The sequence below is a fragment of the Pleuronectes platessa genome, chromosome 7 (genome assembly GCF_947347685.1).
Source record: "Pleuronectes platessa chromosome 7, fPlePla1.1, whole genome shotgun sequence".
NCBI classification, from domain to species: Eukaryota; Metazoa; Chordata; class Actinopteri; order Pleuronectiformes; family Pleuronectidae; genus Pleuronectes; species Pleuronectes platessa.
The window spans coordinates 18,568,083-18,588,581 of record NC_070632.1 but is presented as its reverse complement, the minus strand read 5'-3'; the positions used below and the strand labels follow the sequence as shown (position 1 = coordinate 18,588,581).

Here is a 20,499-nt window from a genome sequence, read left to right as displayed (position 1 = left end):
CAGACCTCAGAACTATTGTTTTTGAAGAAAAGGCACTACCTGCCGAAGGAGCATTGCAGGGGCAAGAGGCAAACTCCCCCTGGGGCCTCTAGATCTCAAGGTCAATACTGAGAAGGTCACATGCGGGTCAAAGGTCATGTGCCATGCCATGCATCGTGTCAGTTCCCCTCCTTCACAGGTGCAGGTGGATGTTTCCACAGAGCGGGGACAGATGGAATCGTGTGGATGCAGCAGACTCAAGCATGCTGTTTGTGCGCTGCCCCCAAATATTAGTTCACTTTATATTTATATACAGTAAATATACACTATACATGAGCTACCGTGTGCACTGTATAAATGCATGATGGAATCAAACAAGCTTATTACATTATTAAATACAGATTCCTGTACAAGCTTCTGTGTTGGAAAACAAAATACATGGAGTAATAGTAATTTACTGTGGACACTGATTACTATTTGAACATAGTCGATGATATAAGAACAAAAAACAGAAACAGATATAGTTCAGACGACCACTGCATAGTCCGTAAGAGATTCCAGGTACACCACAAAAAAACAAAAAACAAAATGCAAAGCTTGTTAATACCAAAGTGTTAATTTAAATATGGATTTAGATCCTAATATCAAGTAGGCCTATTTCATGCACTGTTAAAATCATATGACTGGTTGAGCTACTTCATATTTATAATGAGCTAAGGGTTTCCAAGCCTCTCTATAAAGATTTCCAAGTGAAAAGATAAAAGTCTCTGATGAGCTGTGTGTATTTACTGATTGGTGTGTGGAGGTGTGATCATAAAGCCATGCAGTGTTGGGGGCAGCCCTCTAAGGAGAGACCCTGGGACCGAGCGCCTCATACTGGTGTGCGAGGACCGACCGGCTACACAAATGAGTTCAAGGAGTTCATGGCGTTAATGGGGGACGGGGCCTCCGAGCTCTCGTGGCCCACGGCCGTGTCCCTGCTGCCGCTCTTCCCGCTATACTGTCCGATAAACGAGCCGTCCTCGTTGAACTGTCCGTCTCCTCCTTCCCCGTAGTCAACTAAACTGTCGTCACTGTCGTCCCGCTTAACTGTCCCGTTAGACGGCGTGCGGCTCCCTTTTAACGGCTTATGGTCCTCATTGTCACTGGAGGAGAAAATAACATGCAGGTGTTACAGGTGAGATGATGTGACAGATGCAACAAGGAGGTTAGTGGTCACTTTTTTAGATGGAGCGCGAGACGGCCAATGGTTACTTTTACCACAACATAACTACTGTATGATCAGTAGGTCATCTCCTCCGCCAAGGAGGTCAGGTCTTTGTCTGTGTTTATTTTCGGCAGGATTACGCAAAAACTTTAAATCTGGTGGAGGGGTGGAGCATGATCTAAGGAAGAACTCCTTAAATTAAGTGGTGTGTATACGGATCAGTATTTTTATAAGTGTTTTCTCTCGTTATTTTCTCAGAGAATAATTAAGAAATCTGGGATGTTAAGGGGACTGACATTTCAGGATTTAGTGAATTTAACTGCGGAGTCATAAGGGGAATGTTGGGCCTTGGCGGAGGTATGAACTCTACTGAGTGCCATTCCAGTTTTTTTTTTTTTTTCATTTTGAAAAAATTATGATTTATTTCTTTCCTTTTTAAAAAAAACTTTTAAACTCAGCAGCAATGAACATTCCTGTCAAATTTGAATTTGGTCGGCTTCACGTCTAAAAAAAACTGTGGATGAATGATTAGTTGGTTTCCATCAGGCAACAGGGGAATAAAGCTCAAGCAATCATACATTGTTCAATTCCCCCTGAAACCAAAAAAATGAAGTGGTACATGTGTTGTTAGACAAAAAGCAACACCCTCGCCCCAACACAGAGGTTGTGATGAAAAAGGCAAATGAAATGAGTAACACTTGGGAAGCAAGGAATCAGCCAAACATCCCCCTGAAGCAAGCATGAGAAATATCACAAAATTGGCAAAATGCATGAACAAATCTGCAAAGAAAAGTTTCTTTGGATATCAGAGAGTCGAAAACATTCCACATCTATGACTTGAACATCGATGAGTCCAGATCATGAAGCCGTCATAATGCTGAAATGTTGATAAATCTAAATATAAAAGGTAATTATCGGTAAGCAAAAGCACTGACAGCTCAGTGAGGCTGCAGACGAATGATGTGAAAGACTCATCTATGTTCTGCACATGATGACGGCTTCAGGACCAAATATTAAACTCGATGGTGGATGTGAAAACCTGGGATGTACAAACAGCGAGCAGTTTTTCTCCATAGTGACTCCACTATCCACTGACCCCCCCCCATCCCCCCCATGCTAGACTGACAGAATGATGACCCTCCGCCCACCCACACGCCCATCCCGTCCCAACACTTATCACCCTTACCTTTCCTGAGACCCACACCCCCTGGATTGGGACGAGGAGATCCGGCTGAGATCCCACACAACACAACACAACGCGATGCAACACAACAGTCGCCTCGGGACATGATCGCACTATGCTTCAAAAGGGTTTTTATGTGAGTGTGGCACTTTGACAGGCACATGGGCCGAGTACGTGTTCAGTCTGAGCTCACAGTCTGCTCCCCGGCAGTCAAACAAGAACAGCCGAGTTGGGTTAGGTTATGCCTTTATTGACATACTGTGAGAATCCAGCTGAGCCTAAAGAAACAGCATGGATAGAAATGACTGAGACGTCCATGGGAGCGGTTTCCTAGCAGTGTAAAGAGGCCCCTGGTTTTATCTTCTAAAACTGATAAAGTCTTACAATTTGATTTACAATTTTTCCAAAAAAACACGAAAAGTACAAAAGAAACAATGTATTACTGCAGAGCCCCGTTGCTTTATACTATATTGAAGAAAAATACTTCTGGTTTCTAGAGAATAAAGTCATAATATTACGAGGATAAAGTCGTGATTTATTGAGAAAAAAGTAATTAAAATGACAAGCAAATAACTAGTTTTAGGAAATAAGCCAAAAGTTGAGGTATTTTGTTATTTGGGAAATCTATACTAAAGCCAGGTTGTCATTGTAACACAACATGATATGCAGCCTACACATTTCATTTCATTCTTTTAATGTTACGACTGATTTCTCCAAATAGTACAATGTTCTTCTTGAAATATTACAACTTTATTCTTGTAATATTATGACTTTATTCTGTTAAAAGGGGCAAGTCAAGAGGTATTGATAGTTGAACTGGTTGGTTTAGATCTTTTCATAGTGGTTTTTGGACAATATGAAATGTAGAATATCACCAGCCTCATTATAATTATTATGAATGACTGATTACTGGCCTGTTATAAACAGCATTAACTTGTTCTTGCACACTTCCCTCAAACATGCTCCTTATTTCATATTCGATCCATATGCATCTATATACTGTATATCTATATAGGAACAATAATTCCATTCAATACATTATTGCCAAAAGCAAATTTTCATATATCAGATCTTCACACCATGCACATCACATATTATACATACTGTTTATATATATATATATATCGATATGTATTTATCACAGCAAAAAATCCATAGAATAGATTTATGTTTACATAATACAAAAAGGAATATAAAATATAAAAGCAAGACAATCTTATAAATTGACTTATAAAAAACAAAATTGAAAAATGCTAGCTATACAGAAGTAAAGTGCGTTTTTTTTTTTTCTTTATTCCGCGTGCGATTGAAGAAGCAGCCTTGAATAGGATGCTAACAAGCAAAGCTGGGTTACTGCTCTACGTTAGCAGGAATGATAGTTTCAGTCATTTTCAATCTTATCTGGGTTGTGTATGTTACGAACAATACACTAAGCAAAGTGTTAATACTATCTATTCTGTAAACACAATGTATTATGAGTAGCTTATCAGTTTGCATGGGATTTGATGTGTCATGGGTCATGTTGCAAAATGAACGTAGCTTATTTATTTTCTCCTGACTGTCTTACTTAGATTTTTAAAACAACCAAACCCCCAAATCCCTTGAACCTGAAGAATCCTGCTTCTCAAATGTCAAGCACAAACAATACAGAGTCCAACACAAGTAGAATCCAGGACGTCCCAAGAAAACCCAAGAAAAAAAATTATCTTGTGCTTCACGGTGACAGAAGTTCAAATGAGGGGGCACTTCTTCTTGGTACTGAATTTCTGTTACTGGTGATCCTGGGTCATTTGTTGGTTAGCTGTAAGGGTTGAGAGGAGGGTAGGAGTGCAGAGCTCCAGCCCGGCCTGAGAGAGCAGAGCTTGGCACACAGTGGGGACGGGGCAGGGGCTGATGGGTAAAATTTGCTCTGGCGACTGGAGCCCTTTCTCTCACCTGTATTCCCCAAAAGTGCAGTCGTCTTCTTTCATGGGCTGGAACTCTGGGTCTGTGTGTGCGTCCTCCTTCTCTTTGACTGGTGGGAGATAAGATATTATTATTAGCAATCAACACAAATAAGCTTTTTTCCATTAATATATGATTTTATTTTTTACATCCAATAGGGAGGTTGTGTTTTCACCCTTTGACTTTGTTTGAAAATGTGACTATTTTAATGCAATAACAGATTTTATTTCATGATAAGTAGTTTAACTGAGGAGTTTGTTTAAAAAACACGTCACTTTCTCTTCTCATAACAGAAACCTTTCTTGTTATTTCATAAAATACAAAAAATAAATAATATATTGATAAAAGAGTTATTACAAAAATATTTGCCATTTCCTTGGTGTGAAACTTCCAAATGTCGTTTTATGACATAAATCAGTATGTTGAATCAGTAAAAATGGGAAAAAATAATATTTGACTGTAACGTCTAATACGCAAGGCTAATATGATAAAATAGCAACGTACTGCAGCAGAAGTATCAAAAACATCCTTAAAATCCAATCATGCCCCATTAATTGAATGTTGGCACATGAAGAATTAAAGTGTGGGTTTACAAATGAGTGTGTGTGTGTGTGTGTGTGTGTGTGTGTGTGTGTGTGTGTGTGTGTGTGTGTGTGTGTGTGTGTGTGTGTGTGTGTGTGTGTGTGTGTGTGTGTGTGTGTGTGTGTGTGTGTGTGTGTGTGTGTGTGTGTGTGTGTGTGTGTGTGTCAATGGTTTGGAGCGACGACTCACCGGGGTATTTCCCTCCTTTATTCCTCTGGATGAAGCAGATGATGAGGAGGATCAGGATGAGCAGAGCGATGGCGCACATGAGGCCGATGAACCATCCCTGAGTGGCGATGTCCACCTGTCTGCTCGCCACAGCTGGCCAGGGAGGAAGAGGAACACTTAGGAATTATGGGAGGACAGTTATTTCCTCCATTGAGAGCGGGAGACGGAAACCATTACTCACATCGGAGTGTTAACAACAAACATGTAAAGCGTACTATGTGTTGTTAAAATATGTTTGAGCATTCTCTTAGTAGCTACAGACTGATGCTTCAATTCATGAGTGGATCGTGAAGGCAACTGTCATGTTAGACGAGTTAGATTAAGCTAATGGTGACATGAATATATTGAAACACATTAATACTCAATGTAGTAAGTAAATCTTTGACCCACAACAACACACACATACAATCACGAATACACACACACAAACACATATACGAAGGATGACTGAGTGATATTAGGTTGGGTTTTATAACACATATTAATAAACACAGCCTATAGGAAACGTCTATATTAGAATAACGTCCTCTACTTGACTGAGACTGAACCATCATGCACGCTGCTATGTGCCGCCTCTATATCAGTACAGGACATGCCCAGCATACAGTCACCACAACACGTTTAACCCATGCTCGACCGGGCTATAGTTACGACTCAACGGCACAATCTGCTACACATTCTACACACGACACAGTGCAAGGTCAGGCCAGGCCGGGGTGGAGGCAACCGCCCAGGAACTGCCTCACCTGGAACCGTGACCAACAGCTCCTCGGAGTGGTGGAGCGGCTGGTCGTGGTGACCTTTGGCCACCAAGCGCACCCTATAGGAGAGGCCCCCCTTTAAGCCCTTCAGCACAACGTTCTGAGAGCCGTTCACCGGCTCTTTCTGCCATTCCTGTTCGCCTTCACCTGCGGGAGGGACGTTCATGAAGAGAGGTACGACTGAGGGAGCACAACTTCAAATGGGCTATGGAGGTCATGACAATATGAGAAGTGGCTGGTTGAAGAGAATAAACATCTACTGGTGGTTACGCTACTGAGAATGCTGTATGTATTAGATTTCAACTATTAAATAGCTCATTTAGTCTGTGAATGGACTATTACAGAGGCCCTGTGTGCTCAATGAACTGCAACTGAGCAAAACAAATGCAGATAGACAGGCAAGTGAGGAAAACTGTTTTAGCATGCACGCTCACACAAACGACTTTTAGATGTTCAGTGTGACTCTACGGTTGTTTTCTCATTTTGCAACGTTTTCCACCCTGCCACACAGCTGGGCTCTGTAGGGATGTCAGTCCACCACTTTGATCCATACTGGAATGTCTTCATACCTGAAATATCTCAATGGGCTGTCATGAAACTCTGCTGAAGAGGTTCATGTCCACCTCAGGATGAATTAGTTACTCTATTAATTTACATTTTGAATATTCACACAGTGCCACCATCGGGTCAAAATCTAAAGAATTTGGTTTTATAAACAAAAAAAACAGAATATTTTGGTTTATGATCAAATACCAAATGGCTCGTACTTTGCATTTGGTGCATATTAGCAATAGTTATTGTACTAACAATGCTGAACATGGTAACTATTATACCTGCAGTTAGCATTGTATTTGCCAACATAAGGTGGACACTGATCAAGTCAGCCTAAGGACTTAAGTTATGAATGAAAGACTTAAGTGATACTCTGACTTTTCATCTAGCGCCACCATCAGGTAAAAATCTAAATATTTACAGTACTTTGATTTGTGACCAAATATCTGCAGAACTAATGACATTTATCTATTTCCATGTGTTTTCTTCCTCAGTAGCAGCACACTAAGCACACTCGGCCTCAGTCGAAATAAATGGGGGTGAGGAGTTAAATATGAAATGCATTTGACTGATAATCACAGAAATATGTTTTTTGATAAGGACATTTTCTAAATGACTGGGATCTATGATCATGACATCCCCTCACTGAATTCATTAAAGAGTAGGTTTGAGAGAGCCATACTACTGCTTTTCATCCTCACTGCAGGTGGATAGAAACAATGGAGATCACTTCAGTCGAATCCAACTGGCACAGCACGAATGTTTGTGGTGCTTTTTTATGATGTTTGTCTTCATAAGTTCCACAGAGACTGTCACAGGAAATGCATGGGACTCTCCAGTACAGAGTAATTAACAATCCAATCACCGACAGCCTTGTTTATCACATCTGGGTCCACATTGGCAGAAGCCAGAGCCAATGACTGCCAATATTTATATTCACCTGCATGAGCCAATAATGAAGTAGGGGTCTCTTGCCACCTGTGTGTAGAACAAATAAAGATGCGTAGCTTTTCTTACTGTTTTCTACAATGTACTCTACATAAACGTTTTTCTCCGGGCCCCAGTACTCCCAACTGATGAGGGCCCCCTCCTCTCCAACCGAGGAACTAACGTTCCCGAAAGGACTCACCGGCAGTGCTGAGCACACAAGAGAAAAGACAACCATCAAGATTGGTCTGCTGATCAAAGGACAATCCAGTAACTGGCAATAATATGCTTTGATCTAATTACAGTCCCATTAAAGGCTATTAGAATAACTGAATCTATACCATTATAGCCTTACACAACAAAACCAACGAGCAAAAGCAAACACAAAGCTGATCCTGTAACATATCAGACATGTAATGTACTACGATCACAGCAGTATTTGTACCCTCGTTGGGGGGGCGGCGTGGAGGAGGCTGTGCAATGGGATGAGAGGATTGGGTGCTTCCTGTAAACAACATGGAATAGGCGTGAAGAACGCAACAAACATTAGACACACACAGAGACACAAAGACTTTCCGCATGCAAAGACACCACAGATGCTGAAGTCATTATACACACTGCACACAGTTTGCCTGGCACGCCAACAAAGCCTCGCCATGCAGCGGGAAGCATCTCCAGCAGCCGCCATGGAGGAAGTGAGAAGGGGTCAAAGTCGCCAGAGGCACTTGGAAAAAAGATGCAGCCAAGCACTTTGAAAAGACGTGTGTAGTTTTATCACACAACATTAAAAAGGCCCACGTTGCACAGCATCGTTATCTCTGATGCTTTGAACTTTCCCCGGCTTTGAACTCAGCGCAGTATTTTGGTGGGCAGCAGGATTTGAAAGAGGGAAAGGGGGAAATTGCTCAAATCGTGCAGAGTGCATGCCTGCAGCTGGGGTTTTGATGCTATGGCTGTATCTGTAAAACATGGCATCAGTCTAGATAACCAGCGGTACCTTCGCCCACATCTACGTCAGGCAGTGACATTAGAGCTTGTAAAGAGACACAGAACACAGGACATAGGAAAAAACAACAGGACAAGATTCATTATAGGATGACCCCCCCCACCCTCTCACGCCACCATCTGTGTCACTGCGTGTGACAGTGCCACACTCAGGAGGTCGTGCTGTGTGGTGTGAGTGAATTACAGGTAGAATGATGGATCTGAGGTTTCATAACGGCACTGGTCAACTCTTACAGCAATGAAACTGGATCGTAAACATGTTCCACTTAACACAGCCATGGATGATTGACATTTATATGTATAAAACACACCATATGAAGTACTGGAAGTAAATGTAAATGCTTCGGCAAAATGTGCATTAAACTGGTGAATATTTCACATATAAAAGTCACATTAGTTCTGAGCCCCTCTGGTGACATTTGTAAAAAAACATAACATGTGGCTGTTAAATAATAAAGCGTGGGAACAAAATGACTAACAAGATATGAATGTGTTGACACGTGGCGTGGCCTCTACAAGGGGCTTTAGTTTGAACACACTGTATGCACTGACTCTGAGGTGATGGACACGTCTGCAGCCACTTGTTAACCAAAACATGGAGCCCTATTTCCATGTGCCATGACACCTTGTGCAAAGCGTGGTACAATGTCCAGTGCACAGGGAGCATGACTGTGCATTTTTTTGGGCATCTGGCAACAAGGAAAGATTTTGATGAACTATATGTGTAGCCAGCAGGGATTTACTTAACAAATCAGACCTACTTTTACACTTCTATTCTTCTGTTTGAGGAGAGAGAGCACACTGCACAAGAGTGAGGTGTCGCCTTGGAGAGGGCTGACTGCATCAGTCTCACAGTTTTATACGTAAGAAAAAAGAAAGTGGCCACAATTTTTTCTATTGTTTCCAAATGTCACCAGGGGGCTTCCTATATTTGAGTAATCAGACTAAACATAAGTTTGAAAAATTATTATTATTGTCATCATCAATTACATTGAGATAATCTGCTATTATTCAGTTAATCATTTAGTCTCTAAATATAGTGGAAGATGTCCACCATCATTTCCTCTTTATTTGGTTTTGATGTTTCTCACCAGCAAAACTATAAATAATATTTTTACAAATATACAAAAAGATATAAGAAATAATTGTTGTCATTGTGTTTTGGGGTTGTTATTTTAGCTGCTGCTTTCCCCAAAACACAAAATCAGAAATCATGCTTTACAGTAAACATCATTCCAGTGTTTGGAGGAATGTTTAGTTTCCCGAGGTGGAGCCTCATGTGATCTTCCATCCAAGTTCATCCAAAATTGAAAAACAAGGCACAACTCTTCTCCATAACACCATGATTTATTTAGGTCATGTTTTGGCTTAGTTTGGAGGGAGGTTTCTTAAGCATAATTTTTTTTTAATTACCTTTTACATAGAAAATATTTACTTCCAATGAATATCAAAGTTTCCCTATTAAAAAAAGACATGCTAAAAAAGCCATCCATCCATCATCAATACTCCTCCTAACCCTTACATATTGTGGGTGGGGCTTGAGCCAGTCCTAGCTGACATTGGTTGAGAGGAGGGGTTCACCCCTGAACAGCTCTCCAGCGAATCACAAGACCGACATACAGACACAAACAAGCATTCACACTGATTTTCATACCTTCAGTCAATTTAGGGTCTAAACTAACCTCAATATGCATGTTGTTGAATATTAAAAACAACTATAAAAATCACCAATTACTATCTTTCATCACCCACCCTGTATAGTTGAAAATACTAAATAAAGCATGGTGTACTGAAGAGTTGTGTGATGTGCTTTAATTCAGCTATAAATCAAATATACAATCTGTAGATGAATGCAAAGTTTGGATATTGTTGCCAAAATTATTTATATATTCATCTCATAATTGTTTATCTAACTTTCCAGCTAAAGAAACAAAAAACATCAACTAAATTGATTGAAATTTCCTTTTCTGATGTACATTTGTTGACTTACCTTCATCCACGATGGTGACAGCCTCCTGAGAAATGGCTGGGCCCTCTCCCCTGACTGTTTTGGCATTCAAATAAAACTTGTAGCGCGTGCTGTACTTGAGGTTGGGCAAAGTGACTGAGGTCTCATTGGCGAGCAGGGCCAGCTCCTCCACTGGGCCCAGCTCATTGGAGTTATTGACTACAGGGGTGGAGGGTGGATGACAAGAGTAATGGGATGGGAGGGGGTGGAGGTTGGGAGGTAGTAAAGGTAAGTTGAATAGAAATATGAGGAGGAGTGGGTTGTAGGAGGGGTCAGAGTGTCAACAATGAGAAAGGTGGAAATGACAGCGTTTGAAGCACAGAGGTGCAGGGTTCAGGAAAAGAAGGCGGGAGGTGACAAAAGTTGATTTGTTAATTTGTGTCATAATTTACGCAAAATAACTTGTTTGAGATGCTTTTAGAATCTTCCTTAATTATCATTCTCATAATCTGAATTTAAACAGGATGAACGTACAAGACATGAAAAAGAAGGAGAAAGCTACAAACTAGATGACGGAAGGAGACACTAAACACTGGGTTAAGTTATAACAAGCTCTCTGAAGCCCAGTGCTGTGATCTACTGAGTCAGTATGAATCCTCACCTGGCTGATATTTGAGGGTGTAGCCAGTAATGCGTCCTTTGCGATCGTGGGGAGGACTCCATTCAAGGGTTAAGGTGTCCAGGTTGGAGTTGGTGACTATCAGCGAAGTAGGAGCTCCAGGTACTGTGGGGGGAAAAAACAATAATCAGGAAACCTCATCACAGTAAAGATAAATAGGTTTAAAATTAATATTTTAAATGAATGATTGCAGATTGCTTTCAGTCATCTGGCTATATGATTTTCACCATCGCTTCAGCTTTTGTGCTATAGATAGACAAGTGTCATATAGATTCATTCACATGACATTTAGGCCAAATACATATTCTAATAGGCTGTTGTGTTGTGTTTTAATAGAGGTGTCTCTGTTTGCTTGTGGCTTTAACACCTCCAATCTGCTGTTGGTTCGATGTTGTTTCAGGGAAAATAGTGGAAAATCTCTGGATGATTCATATTGAATCTCGACTTTGGTCGCTCAGAGCGGGGGCGGCAGATACCAACATGAAAAAAGAACAGGGGGGGTCCGACCCGTCTTGGAACACAGTACATTTTTGTGTTGGTTGCAATGCCAATATGTTTTATTTGGTTGGTAGATCATGTTGAGCTGGTCATTTCAAAAGTAGCTCACAAGCCTATAAAGTGTGGGCCCCCCCTGCAGTAGAGGGTGGATGCAGGGGTGATGCTGCTCGATCCCTGTCCAAAGCCTTGAGGCCGTTGAGCATTGAAGGAGTGAAGAGAAGAAGAGCCGCCAGCAAAGAGCCTATGATATGGCTGTGGCTCAAAGGAGGAGAACCATTGGGTGCTAGCCCCCTGGACACACAAGCTGGGGTCTGAGCAGCCTTAGCTAGGTCACATGGAGGAAGGTGCATGATGTTGAGAGACCCGACTCAAAGATTCCAGTACCATCTCTGAAGACGTGTCCAGAACATTAGCAGATTTACTAACATACCCAACGTGGATATTTTTAAAGTTTGCATAGGGAAAACAGTAAAAAGACAGACATAACGGGTGTGCATTCCTGTCTCTCACCTCCTTCTGGTGTCTCAAACTGCTGGGTGGGGCTCACAGGACCATCTCCTTTGCCGTTATACACTCTGACGTTGAAGGAGTAGAGGCTGAAGGGGTGCAGGCCAGGCACCATGCCGTGGCTGTGGTTCCCACTGAACATCAGGATCAGCTTCTCCATGTGGTAGGGGTTGTGTTTGTGGAGACTGCGCTCTTTCCAGTAGTACACCTACAAGATATGGTTCGTGTACAGTGAGCACTGAGAGGATTGTGGGTACTGATATTCATGTCACGCTGCATGTAGTGTTTGTTATACTGCACCTTGTATCCTTTTAGATGCCCACGTATTAATTTATGAGGCACAGGATCCCAGTGCACCTCGGCCAGCGTGCTGTTCAGCACCACCAGCTGAACGTTTTCTGGAGCTGCTACCGGCACTGTGTAACGGACAAGGAACACGACAACAACTAAATACACCAGCAAACACACACTGAGTAAATGCCATTGGTTACACAGTGAAATGTATCACCCCAGGCTCAGACACACACAGTAATGTTTTTTTTCTAAAGAGTCTAAAGAGTCAATCGAACTCACAGTCCTCTCCTGAGTAGCCGCGGGCGATAGCAGGCTCAGGTCCAACTCCGTGGTCGTTCACAGCCTGAACCTTGAGCTCGTATGGTACGAACGTGGGCGTTCCCGACACCACGAACCGGGAGTTATTGGACACAGTCACTGTGGACCAATCACTTTCCACTGCCTTCTGCCTCCACATTACTCGATAACGAAGCCCTGGGCCATTAGACTGGAGCCCTGTCAGCGGCTGCAGCAGAGAAAGTTTCAGTATTTTTCAAGAGTATACTTTTGCAGAAAACCTCAGATTTAATAATACCAGTGCAGTGACCGTTCTAAACCTGCTGGTTGGGTGCTTTGCTTGGTCTGTGGGAATACTGGTTGCAGTTAAGACAGCAGCAAAGGCCGGTTGTCAAAGAGTCACAGAACCCTGAAGCTGCAACACCGCTGCTGCACAAACGAGCCTGTTACTGTGTGATTGCAATTCTCGTGTTTAAAAACAATAATCTTGAATGTATCGTGTGTCCAAATCAGACACTGCACTTCCCTGGGCTCTTAACAACACACATGCCAAGTGTTAAGACGACAAGAGACATGTGGTTGTTGAGATACTTGTTCCACCGACAGACATACAGAGTTTTCTGTAGCTATTATATAGATGTGATATTTGATGTTGGTGGCTTGAAAAACAGAGACAAAAATTAAAGCTCACATGTTTCAGGGGTGGTCCCTGGACCACGGTAAATGTGTCAGGATTAAAATGGAGAGCCTAATACATCTTTATTACCTTCCATGAGATTACAAGATTGTCATGCTCTGTTCCAAATCCCTCAACATCTTTAGGGTTGTCGTCTGGAGCTGAAAAAGAAATCAATATCAGCAACATCAAACAATATCCAATGGAAAATATATTTCTGAAACGAGCCCTTCAGATGAAAACTGATCAGCTAATAATACAGGGGGCATTTATTTAGTGAAACGGCCCAAGTACCTGCAGGTTCTGTCTTAAACATCCTGGAGGGGAAGCTGGGCCGACTGAAGCCCATGGCATTGAGAGCCAAAACCCTGAAGGTGTAGTGGACGTAGGGAGACAGCTTGAGGTGAGCAGTCGTCCTGGTTCCAGGGACCTCGGTGAGGTTGTGCCAGTGACCTCGGTGGTGCAGAGAGTCTTCATACTGGATCAGAAATTCTGTGTGAAATAAAGAAAGACAAGTACAGTGAACAGGACGCTTCAAACACGGTCTGACAAGATATTGGAAAAAACTGGAATGTCCGCCTTTTTCTCAAGATTTCTAAATATGTTGCCACCAGCTGTGCTGTGCTATGGTGAAGAGATGTGTTCGAACAAGACAACAATACTGAAAGACAGTGAAGAAGTAACATGTTCTGCACCAGACTCTTCCGGTAATATGTCGGTTCTTTATTTTAAACATTGAAATACATTGTTTCCACTGAATAAACCTAGAAACTTTATATATTATATATCTTCCTTCAAGACGGCAGAGGTTATTTTTGGTTACTTTTTCTCCAAAAGGCAGACTTGATTTTATAAACATTTTATGTGATTAGTGTTAATTTCAATTATTGATCAATTGTGATTCAGAATTTTTTTCCGATACATATATTGGTAGATAGAATATGAGCCCCAAAAAATATTGACACAAATATATTTAAATCCATAATACAAACAATATATAAACTTAAAAATATAAACATGGAAATATATAGAAGCTAACTGTTCAGTTGGAACTTGTATTTCATCCTAATCCACTCACTCTCTGGATTCTCTGCACTCTCTGAGAGTCAGCCAAATTGTACAAATGTAATGAATTAAAGACGTTTAGCCTTTTAGTTCCATAATCTTGTGAGAAATTGGTCCAAATCAAATCTGTAAAGGCTGAGAAATCCTGACATTTACTCCCTGGATAGTTATTGAAACACGATGGATCTTAAATTCACCATTACAGCACAAAATAAAACAGTTTTCACGTGCTGAACATTAATCCTCATAACTGAGCTGCATATCTGAAAATCAGTAGAGCCTCACACACACACACACACACACACACACAGTTAATACATACTCTGAATTGGACTGTTATTCTCATCCCCGGGGGTCCATGTGAGCTGCACGCTCCTCTTCTTCTGGTCCGTCAGCTCCAGGTCAGTTGGGGGGTCAGGTCGTTCTGGGGTAAATGCATCACAGGGAGCAACGTTGGTAACTCATCGCACTGAGATCACAGTCACACTGACTCCACGTTACAGACGGATAAATATATGGAGGATTCATGCCAAGACGAGATGAAGCAAAAACAAAACAGGATATCTATAACCTGCTTCCATTATACTGCAATAACGATGTATGCTTAGGTTGTACCGTTAGCCCTCTTCTTCTTCACATGGTCTATTTGACACCATTATTTGCCCCGTGATACACATGCAGACACTGCATCATGCATATGAAACCACTGATCATCCTCCGTAATCAGTCTCCGTGAAATCGAGTCTGGGGCTCGCTCGAGAGGCTCAGGGCTCATGTTTTGGAAATGAATTGATAAAGTGAAAACGCATGCTTTGAATAAATGAGTGACGAGGAAACGGCGCGTGGCAAAAGATCCCAAGTGGTGCAATGAAGAGATGTTTGCTTTACAAATGATCTTTGCTTTGAAGTGTGAGAGAAAATGGCTTCACCCCCCCCCCCCATTGCCTAAATGTTAAATGTTTGCCTCAGTGGTTTGATTCATTCCAACAAATAAAAATACAATTAATCACAAAAAAATATGAACAAAACACTGGAAAACAAAGCTAAAAAGGAAACAAAAAAAATGCACAGGGACTGTTAAAAAGACAAACAGCATCATCAGGCCAAAACATGCTTCACTGAACAGAAACATCCACTGAAGAATACAAGCCCATGAGAGCAGAGCAGCACATCTGGGTGCTCCTGTGCGCTGCAGGTTTACCATAGACAACAGCTGGAGTTGGCGTGGCCTCTGCCAGGTAGGAGGGCAGGAGTGAAATGGAGGTTAGTGGTCAGTCAGCCGAACGGAAACAAAGGAGATTATCTGGCACGCTAAGAAGGCGATAATTAAATATTCATTCCGCTGATTCAATCCGCTCCAAACCCCCTTCAGTAAACTCTCAGGCTATTACCCTTGAAGCGATCTGTTGTGTGTGTTATGAGGCAGAGGTTACACGTTGATCATTACTCAGTTTGTTTTTAACACGCCAGTGAATTCAGTTTGTGAGAAGCGGCACGTACCGACGACGGTGAGCTCTGCGCTGGCTGAGTCGTGGTCCAGAGTTGTGTTCATGACGCAGGTGTACACGCCCCCGTCGCTCTCTGTCACGTCGGTGATGGTGAGGCTGTCAGAGGCCACGATTAATCTGTAAAACAAACAGTTCATACGGACAGATCAGCAGGATTAAAAATATAATCTTAACGCTATTTAATTTGTTTTACCGCCGGGCTTTCAAGTTGACAAAGGCCCCTTAAGGACCTGGTAATAATATCCGTCCTCAGGGGCTCGGATCACAAGTGAACAGCTGGTATTCAAAATAGGTCCTGAATTTGTCTCCTGCGTCCACCTCGCTGCTCTACATGCAAATAAACACGTACGTCATTTTCTGATCGCTAAAACCAAATTATGTTGTTTTTGTGAGATAACAGATGTGTCAGATGTTAGTATTGTGTATGTGTGTGTGTGTGTGAGAGAGAGAGAGAGAGAGAGAGAGAGAGAGAGAGAGAGAGAGAGAGAGAGAGAGAGAGAGAGAGAGAGAGAGAGAGAGAGAGAGAGAGAGAGAGAGAGAGAGAGAGAGAGAGAGAGAGAGAGAGAGAGAGAATTCGATTCATTGTGAAACTGCAGCAGGTCAGAGACTTCAGCTGAGCAGGTGGTCCTCCCCATGTGGCCCAGGACAGGTTCACACATTGAATATAATATGGCCACATGTGTCTCAGGCCACCTCCACATGTGGTCCGAGTGATCGGATCTCAGGTATTGCGGTTGTCATTTAGACCTGAACTTAGCACTGACCACTGATGATTGGATCACACAAGGTCAAGACATTTAACACTGAACTATGAATTGAGGTGAGGGGGGGGGGGGGGGGGGTAAACAAACACTGACAGGTTTACGTTACACTGAAACAGAGGGACAGCAAACACAGGGTCAATGGCCTAGAAACATTTCCAATGGTGAGTGACATATCTGACCGATCATCGTCGGGGAGCTCTCCGTCGTCTTTGAGCCAGGTCATGGTGGGGACGAGTGTGGGGTCATGCTTCACTTTACACTCAAACACCACCGACCTGCCCCTCTGGACCACCTTGTACTCGGGCTGCTTCAGGATGCGGGTGGGCTCTGTTGAGTCAGGAATGAATACATTAAATCAGTGGAATAATCTGACTGGTGCAAAACCCTGCTTTTTTTGTGAGATTTCCTTGTTTTTGCTTCGTTACTCGTATTTAGCCCAGCAGACAGGTTAGGTCTCTGGGGGAACCGCACTGGGAGGATGGGATGCACCCCCTCCTCTGGTTAGATGGGGAGAGATGAGATGCATTTCTTCACCCCAGCCATAATTCTTAACCTTATGATTAAACTACTACTATGATTAAACTCAACTTTGACTGTTTAAGAGTGTTTTCTTAAATGAGTCGTAATATCATGATGCGTTCTGTGATTTTAGTATCAGCCTATTACCTTAGCTTAGCATAATGACTGGAAACAAATGGAAACTGCTGGCATGGCTACAACCAAAGGTCACACCTCTAGTAGCTCTTAAACTCACCAGTTAATATTTTGTAGTGTATTCAAATTAATGTTAAATAAATCTGTGTTGATTGTAGTGATTTCTATGTCAGTATTTTTTTTTTTCATACGTCACACTGTAATCACTAAACCAAAACTGTGTAATGCCCCCCTATTCTTACTATCCTCACAGAATCGTCTCACCTTTGACCTCCAGGTAGACGTGATTCTCATAGATCCCCAGCATGTTTCTGGCGGCGCAGGTGTATTTGCCGCTGTTCCTGGCCTGAGCTGTGTGGATCTCCAAAGTGCCGTTGTCGTGCTGGATGTACGGATCTCCGTCCAGGGTGCTGGAGCGGCTGTCTTTGAACCTGGCAGAGAGAGAGAGAGAGAGAGAGAGATCAGAGAGAGAAAGCCCGCTTTGAGCTTTTGAAGAAATATATATCAACTTTTCATCTGTAAAGAAAAGTCCATTCACTCACCATGTAATTTTAGGGATGGGTGACCCAAAGAAAGCGCAGTCTATCCGGGCCCGGTGGTTTTTGATGACCTGGTAGACCTTGTTGGCCGGCGTCAGCACTCTGGGTGCCTCCGCTGCAGCAGTTATTGACGTGTTATTACCCTGCATGTGAAACAGCACTCCAATACAAAATGGATCTGGTGTGGTGAACTTACAGAGGACATTGACGAAGGCGTTGGCCATGAGGTAGCCGTGGCCATTGGAGACATTACACTGGTAGACGGCGCTGGATCCCATCTGTATGTCCGTGAAGATAATGGTGTCGTCTTCCACCTTTCTGCTCAGATCCGGCGGGGAATCTGTTCAGGGATAACAGGGTTGAAAATATTTAACTCTGGCTTTGTGAATCCTGGTTAAAGTCCAACAGAAACTTTTGATTTTGGCTCTGATGATGTCATCCAATTAGGGCTGATTGTGCATCCATGTGTCCTCAGAATAATCAGAAAAATCAGTTCCCGACTATGTAACACTTTCGTGAACCCTAACTGTTCCTAGTGGAAACTAACTGGAAAGTCTGTGAAAAGGTTGGTTCCAAGATGCTGACACCATCACTTTTAAACCAATTAATATAACTTTACAATAAACAGTAGCTTTTAATGTTACACTTTAGTTGTAAACTGCACGTCCATCTCTTACCAGCGCCTAACACCAGACTTAATTTTCAATACAGTTGTTTTTAATATTAACGTACATTATATGCCTCTCACACCAATAGGCAAAAATTGTAAAGAGGTGTGATGGTGGTAAATGCTCTAAACTTATAAATACTACACATTCAGTTTGCAGTGTCTCACAGGAACACAGTGGATATCACACCTCTATTATTTTTATCCTAGCAAATTAAATGTGATAGTGTACCTTTTTACATCTTCACCAATTTCTCTGAGAATAATTCATGGCTGTAAGTGACAAGAATCAGGCACATTAAGGTGACTGATATCTATGAGTGTGTGACATTTCCTGCAGCTTGATAGATTATAAGGAGACTGTTGGGCTTGGCAGAGGTATGTGCTGCACTGAGTGATATTCTAGTTCATTGTTTGATGATTTGAATCATGATTGTGCCTTGTTTTGGTCTGTGTATTAATTTATTTACATTCTGGTGTTAAAACAAGTTTAATGTTGGGTTATCAGATATCACTCTCAAGCCAAAGGCAAATCTACCACGATAGCCATTTAGCTTAGCTTAGCATACAGACTGGAAGCAGGAGAAACAAGAACAATCAGCATCCTCTAGCAGCTTTACAAATCAATAATAAATAAATGATATCCTTTAATCTGTACAAACACAAATATAAAACTGACTAGTTGTGTGTTTACAGAGGGTTATGTGCAGGGACTTCCTGGAGTCTTTCCACTGGTTGCCAGGCAACAGAACATCACAATACTTCATCTTTAGTCAGGAAAGCTAATTTGGCTTATTTACAGAAAATGTAAGCAGATGCCATAATTTTTGATTAAACGAGAGATAGTTGAGAGGCTTGTCTTGTCTGGAAACATCTTCATCTTTGGGAATTCCTTTATTGTCCGGATCAAAAACTCCGCCATTGCAAGTTTCAAACGTGTATCCCATAGGGAAACAATGCTGCACACTCCCAAGGTAACTACACCTGCGTCAAAGAGATAACAATAAAATCCCTTCTCTGATAATCAAATGAAACAAAGCTCAGCTTATGTGACTAGACCACAGCACCTGGCAGTTGGATTTCAAAGCAGTGGAACAGGTTGCACTCACTCTCTATGGGGATGCCATTCATCAACCAGGTGATGGAGGGCTTGGGCGTGCCACTGGCCCTGCAGGTCAGCACGCCGTTCTCTCCCGGAGCCAGGACGAGGTTCCTGGGAGCGCCGGCGATCCAATACGGAGAAGCTGAAAATAGAACAGACGGCAGGAGAATTAATCAGCGAACATAGTGGCCTGTTGGCATCTCCGCATAAATCAATTATGAGACAGAGGGAGAACGGAGCAGCAGGAAGAAGGAGTGGAGGTCTGGCCGCGCCTCTCACCACCGACCCACCTTTGACAGAGACGTGGATGGTGTGGTGCACCGAGCCAAGCTTGTTCTTGGCGCCGCAGCGGTAATCTCCCGCGTCCGACGCCGACGCGTTCACGATGCGCAGGGTCTTCTTGTAGTACAGGTAGGACATGCGTTGGGACGGGAGATCGCCGCTCACTTTGTCCCAGGAGATATCCGGGGTGGGCCTGGTTTCAAAGAGGAAGAGAGAAAGGGAGCGATGATGACACTCGAGCAGGTGCATGTGGGCACTCAAGGCTTTCAGCAGTGAAGCAATGGCAGATTCTCTCACTTACAGCCCCTCTGCGATACACTCCAGCTCCAGCACCTGGCCTCTCAACACCGTCTGGGAGCTGGAGGAGCCAGATGGGATGAGGAAGGTCGGCTTCCTCTCATCCACTGGGTCTTCTGTGGTTAGAGATGGACATAGAAATGTATTACTATCGTTTCTGCATCAGTCCATAACACAGTGACTGTGTTTAAATGGACACCAAACATTTCAAGACAGTATTTCGACCATCATTTCAGCTTATTTCTAACTAATTTTTTATTTTAGATAATTGATCTTGTAACTGTGTTTTGAAAGGTGCTATGTAAATTAAGTTTATTCTTATTGTTTTTATTTATAACTACTTGTTTGGACTTGAACCCTGGCTGTGTGTCTTAC

The 20,499-nt window shown here is 42.5% G+C and overlaps 1 protein-coding gene across 1 annotated transcript in view; it reads right to left on the bottom strand.

Moving 5' to 3' along the window:
• Nucleotides 1–817: 817 nt before the first annotated feature.
• The window catches only part of LOC128445030 (neuronal cell adhesion molecule), a 75,837-nt gene continuing 56,155 nt past the window's right edge, over nt 818–20,499 (bottom strand). The window contains exons 9-31 of the mRNA XM_053427772.1: nt 20,129–20,240; nt 19,836–20,020; nt 19,553–19,687; nt 17,973–18,116; nt 17,780–17,891; nt 17,502–17,668; nt 16,763–16,910; nt 15,812–15,936; nt 15,513–15,542; nt 14,634–14,735; nt 13,541–13,738; nt 13,337–13,407; nt 12,574–12,799; nt 12,301–12,416; nt 12,004–12,208; nt 10,978–11,100; nt 10,359–10,535; nt 8,361–8,396; nt 7,454–7,573; nt 5,870–6,025; nt 5,085–5,216; nt 4,305–4,383; nt 818–1,124 (exon numbers count right to left, since the gene is read on the bottom strand). Of these exons, the coding sequence (XP_053283747.1) occupies nt 878–1,124; nt 4,305–4,383; nt 5,085–5,216; nt 5,870–6,025; nt 7,454–7,573; nt 8,361–8,396; nt 10,359–10,535; nt 10,978–11,100; nt 12,004–12,208; nt 12,301–12,416; nt 12,574–12,799; nt 13,337–13,407; nt 13,541–13,738; nt 14,634–14,735; nt 15,513–15,542; nt 15,812–15,936; nt 16,763–16,910; nt 17,502–17,668; nt 17,780–17,891; nt 17,973–18,116; nt 19,553–19,687; nt 19,836–20,020; nt 20,129–20,240 (3,146 nt within the window). The 3' untranslated portion in view covers nt 818–877. The remainder of the gene's footprint in view (nt 1,125–4,304; nt 4,384–5,084; nt 5,217–5,869; nt 6,026–7,453; nt 7,574–8,360; nt 8,397–10,358; nt 10,536–10,977; nt 11,101–12,003; nt 12,209–12,300; nt 12,417–12,573; nt 12,800–13,336; nt 13,408–13,540; nt 13,739–14,633; nt 14,736–15,512; nt 15,543–15,811; nt 15,937–16,762; nt 16,911–17,501; nt 17,669–17,779; nt 17,892–17,972; nt 18,117–19,552; nt 19,688–19,835; nt 20,021–20,128; nt 20,241–20,499) is intronic.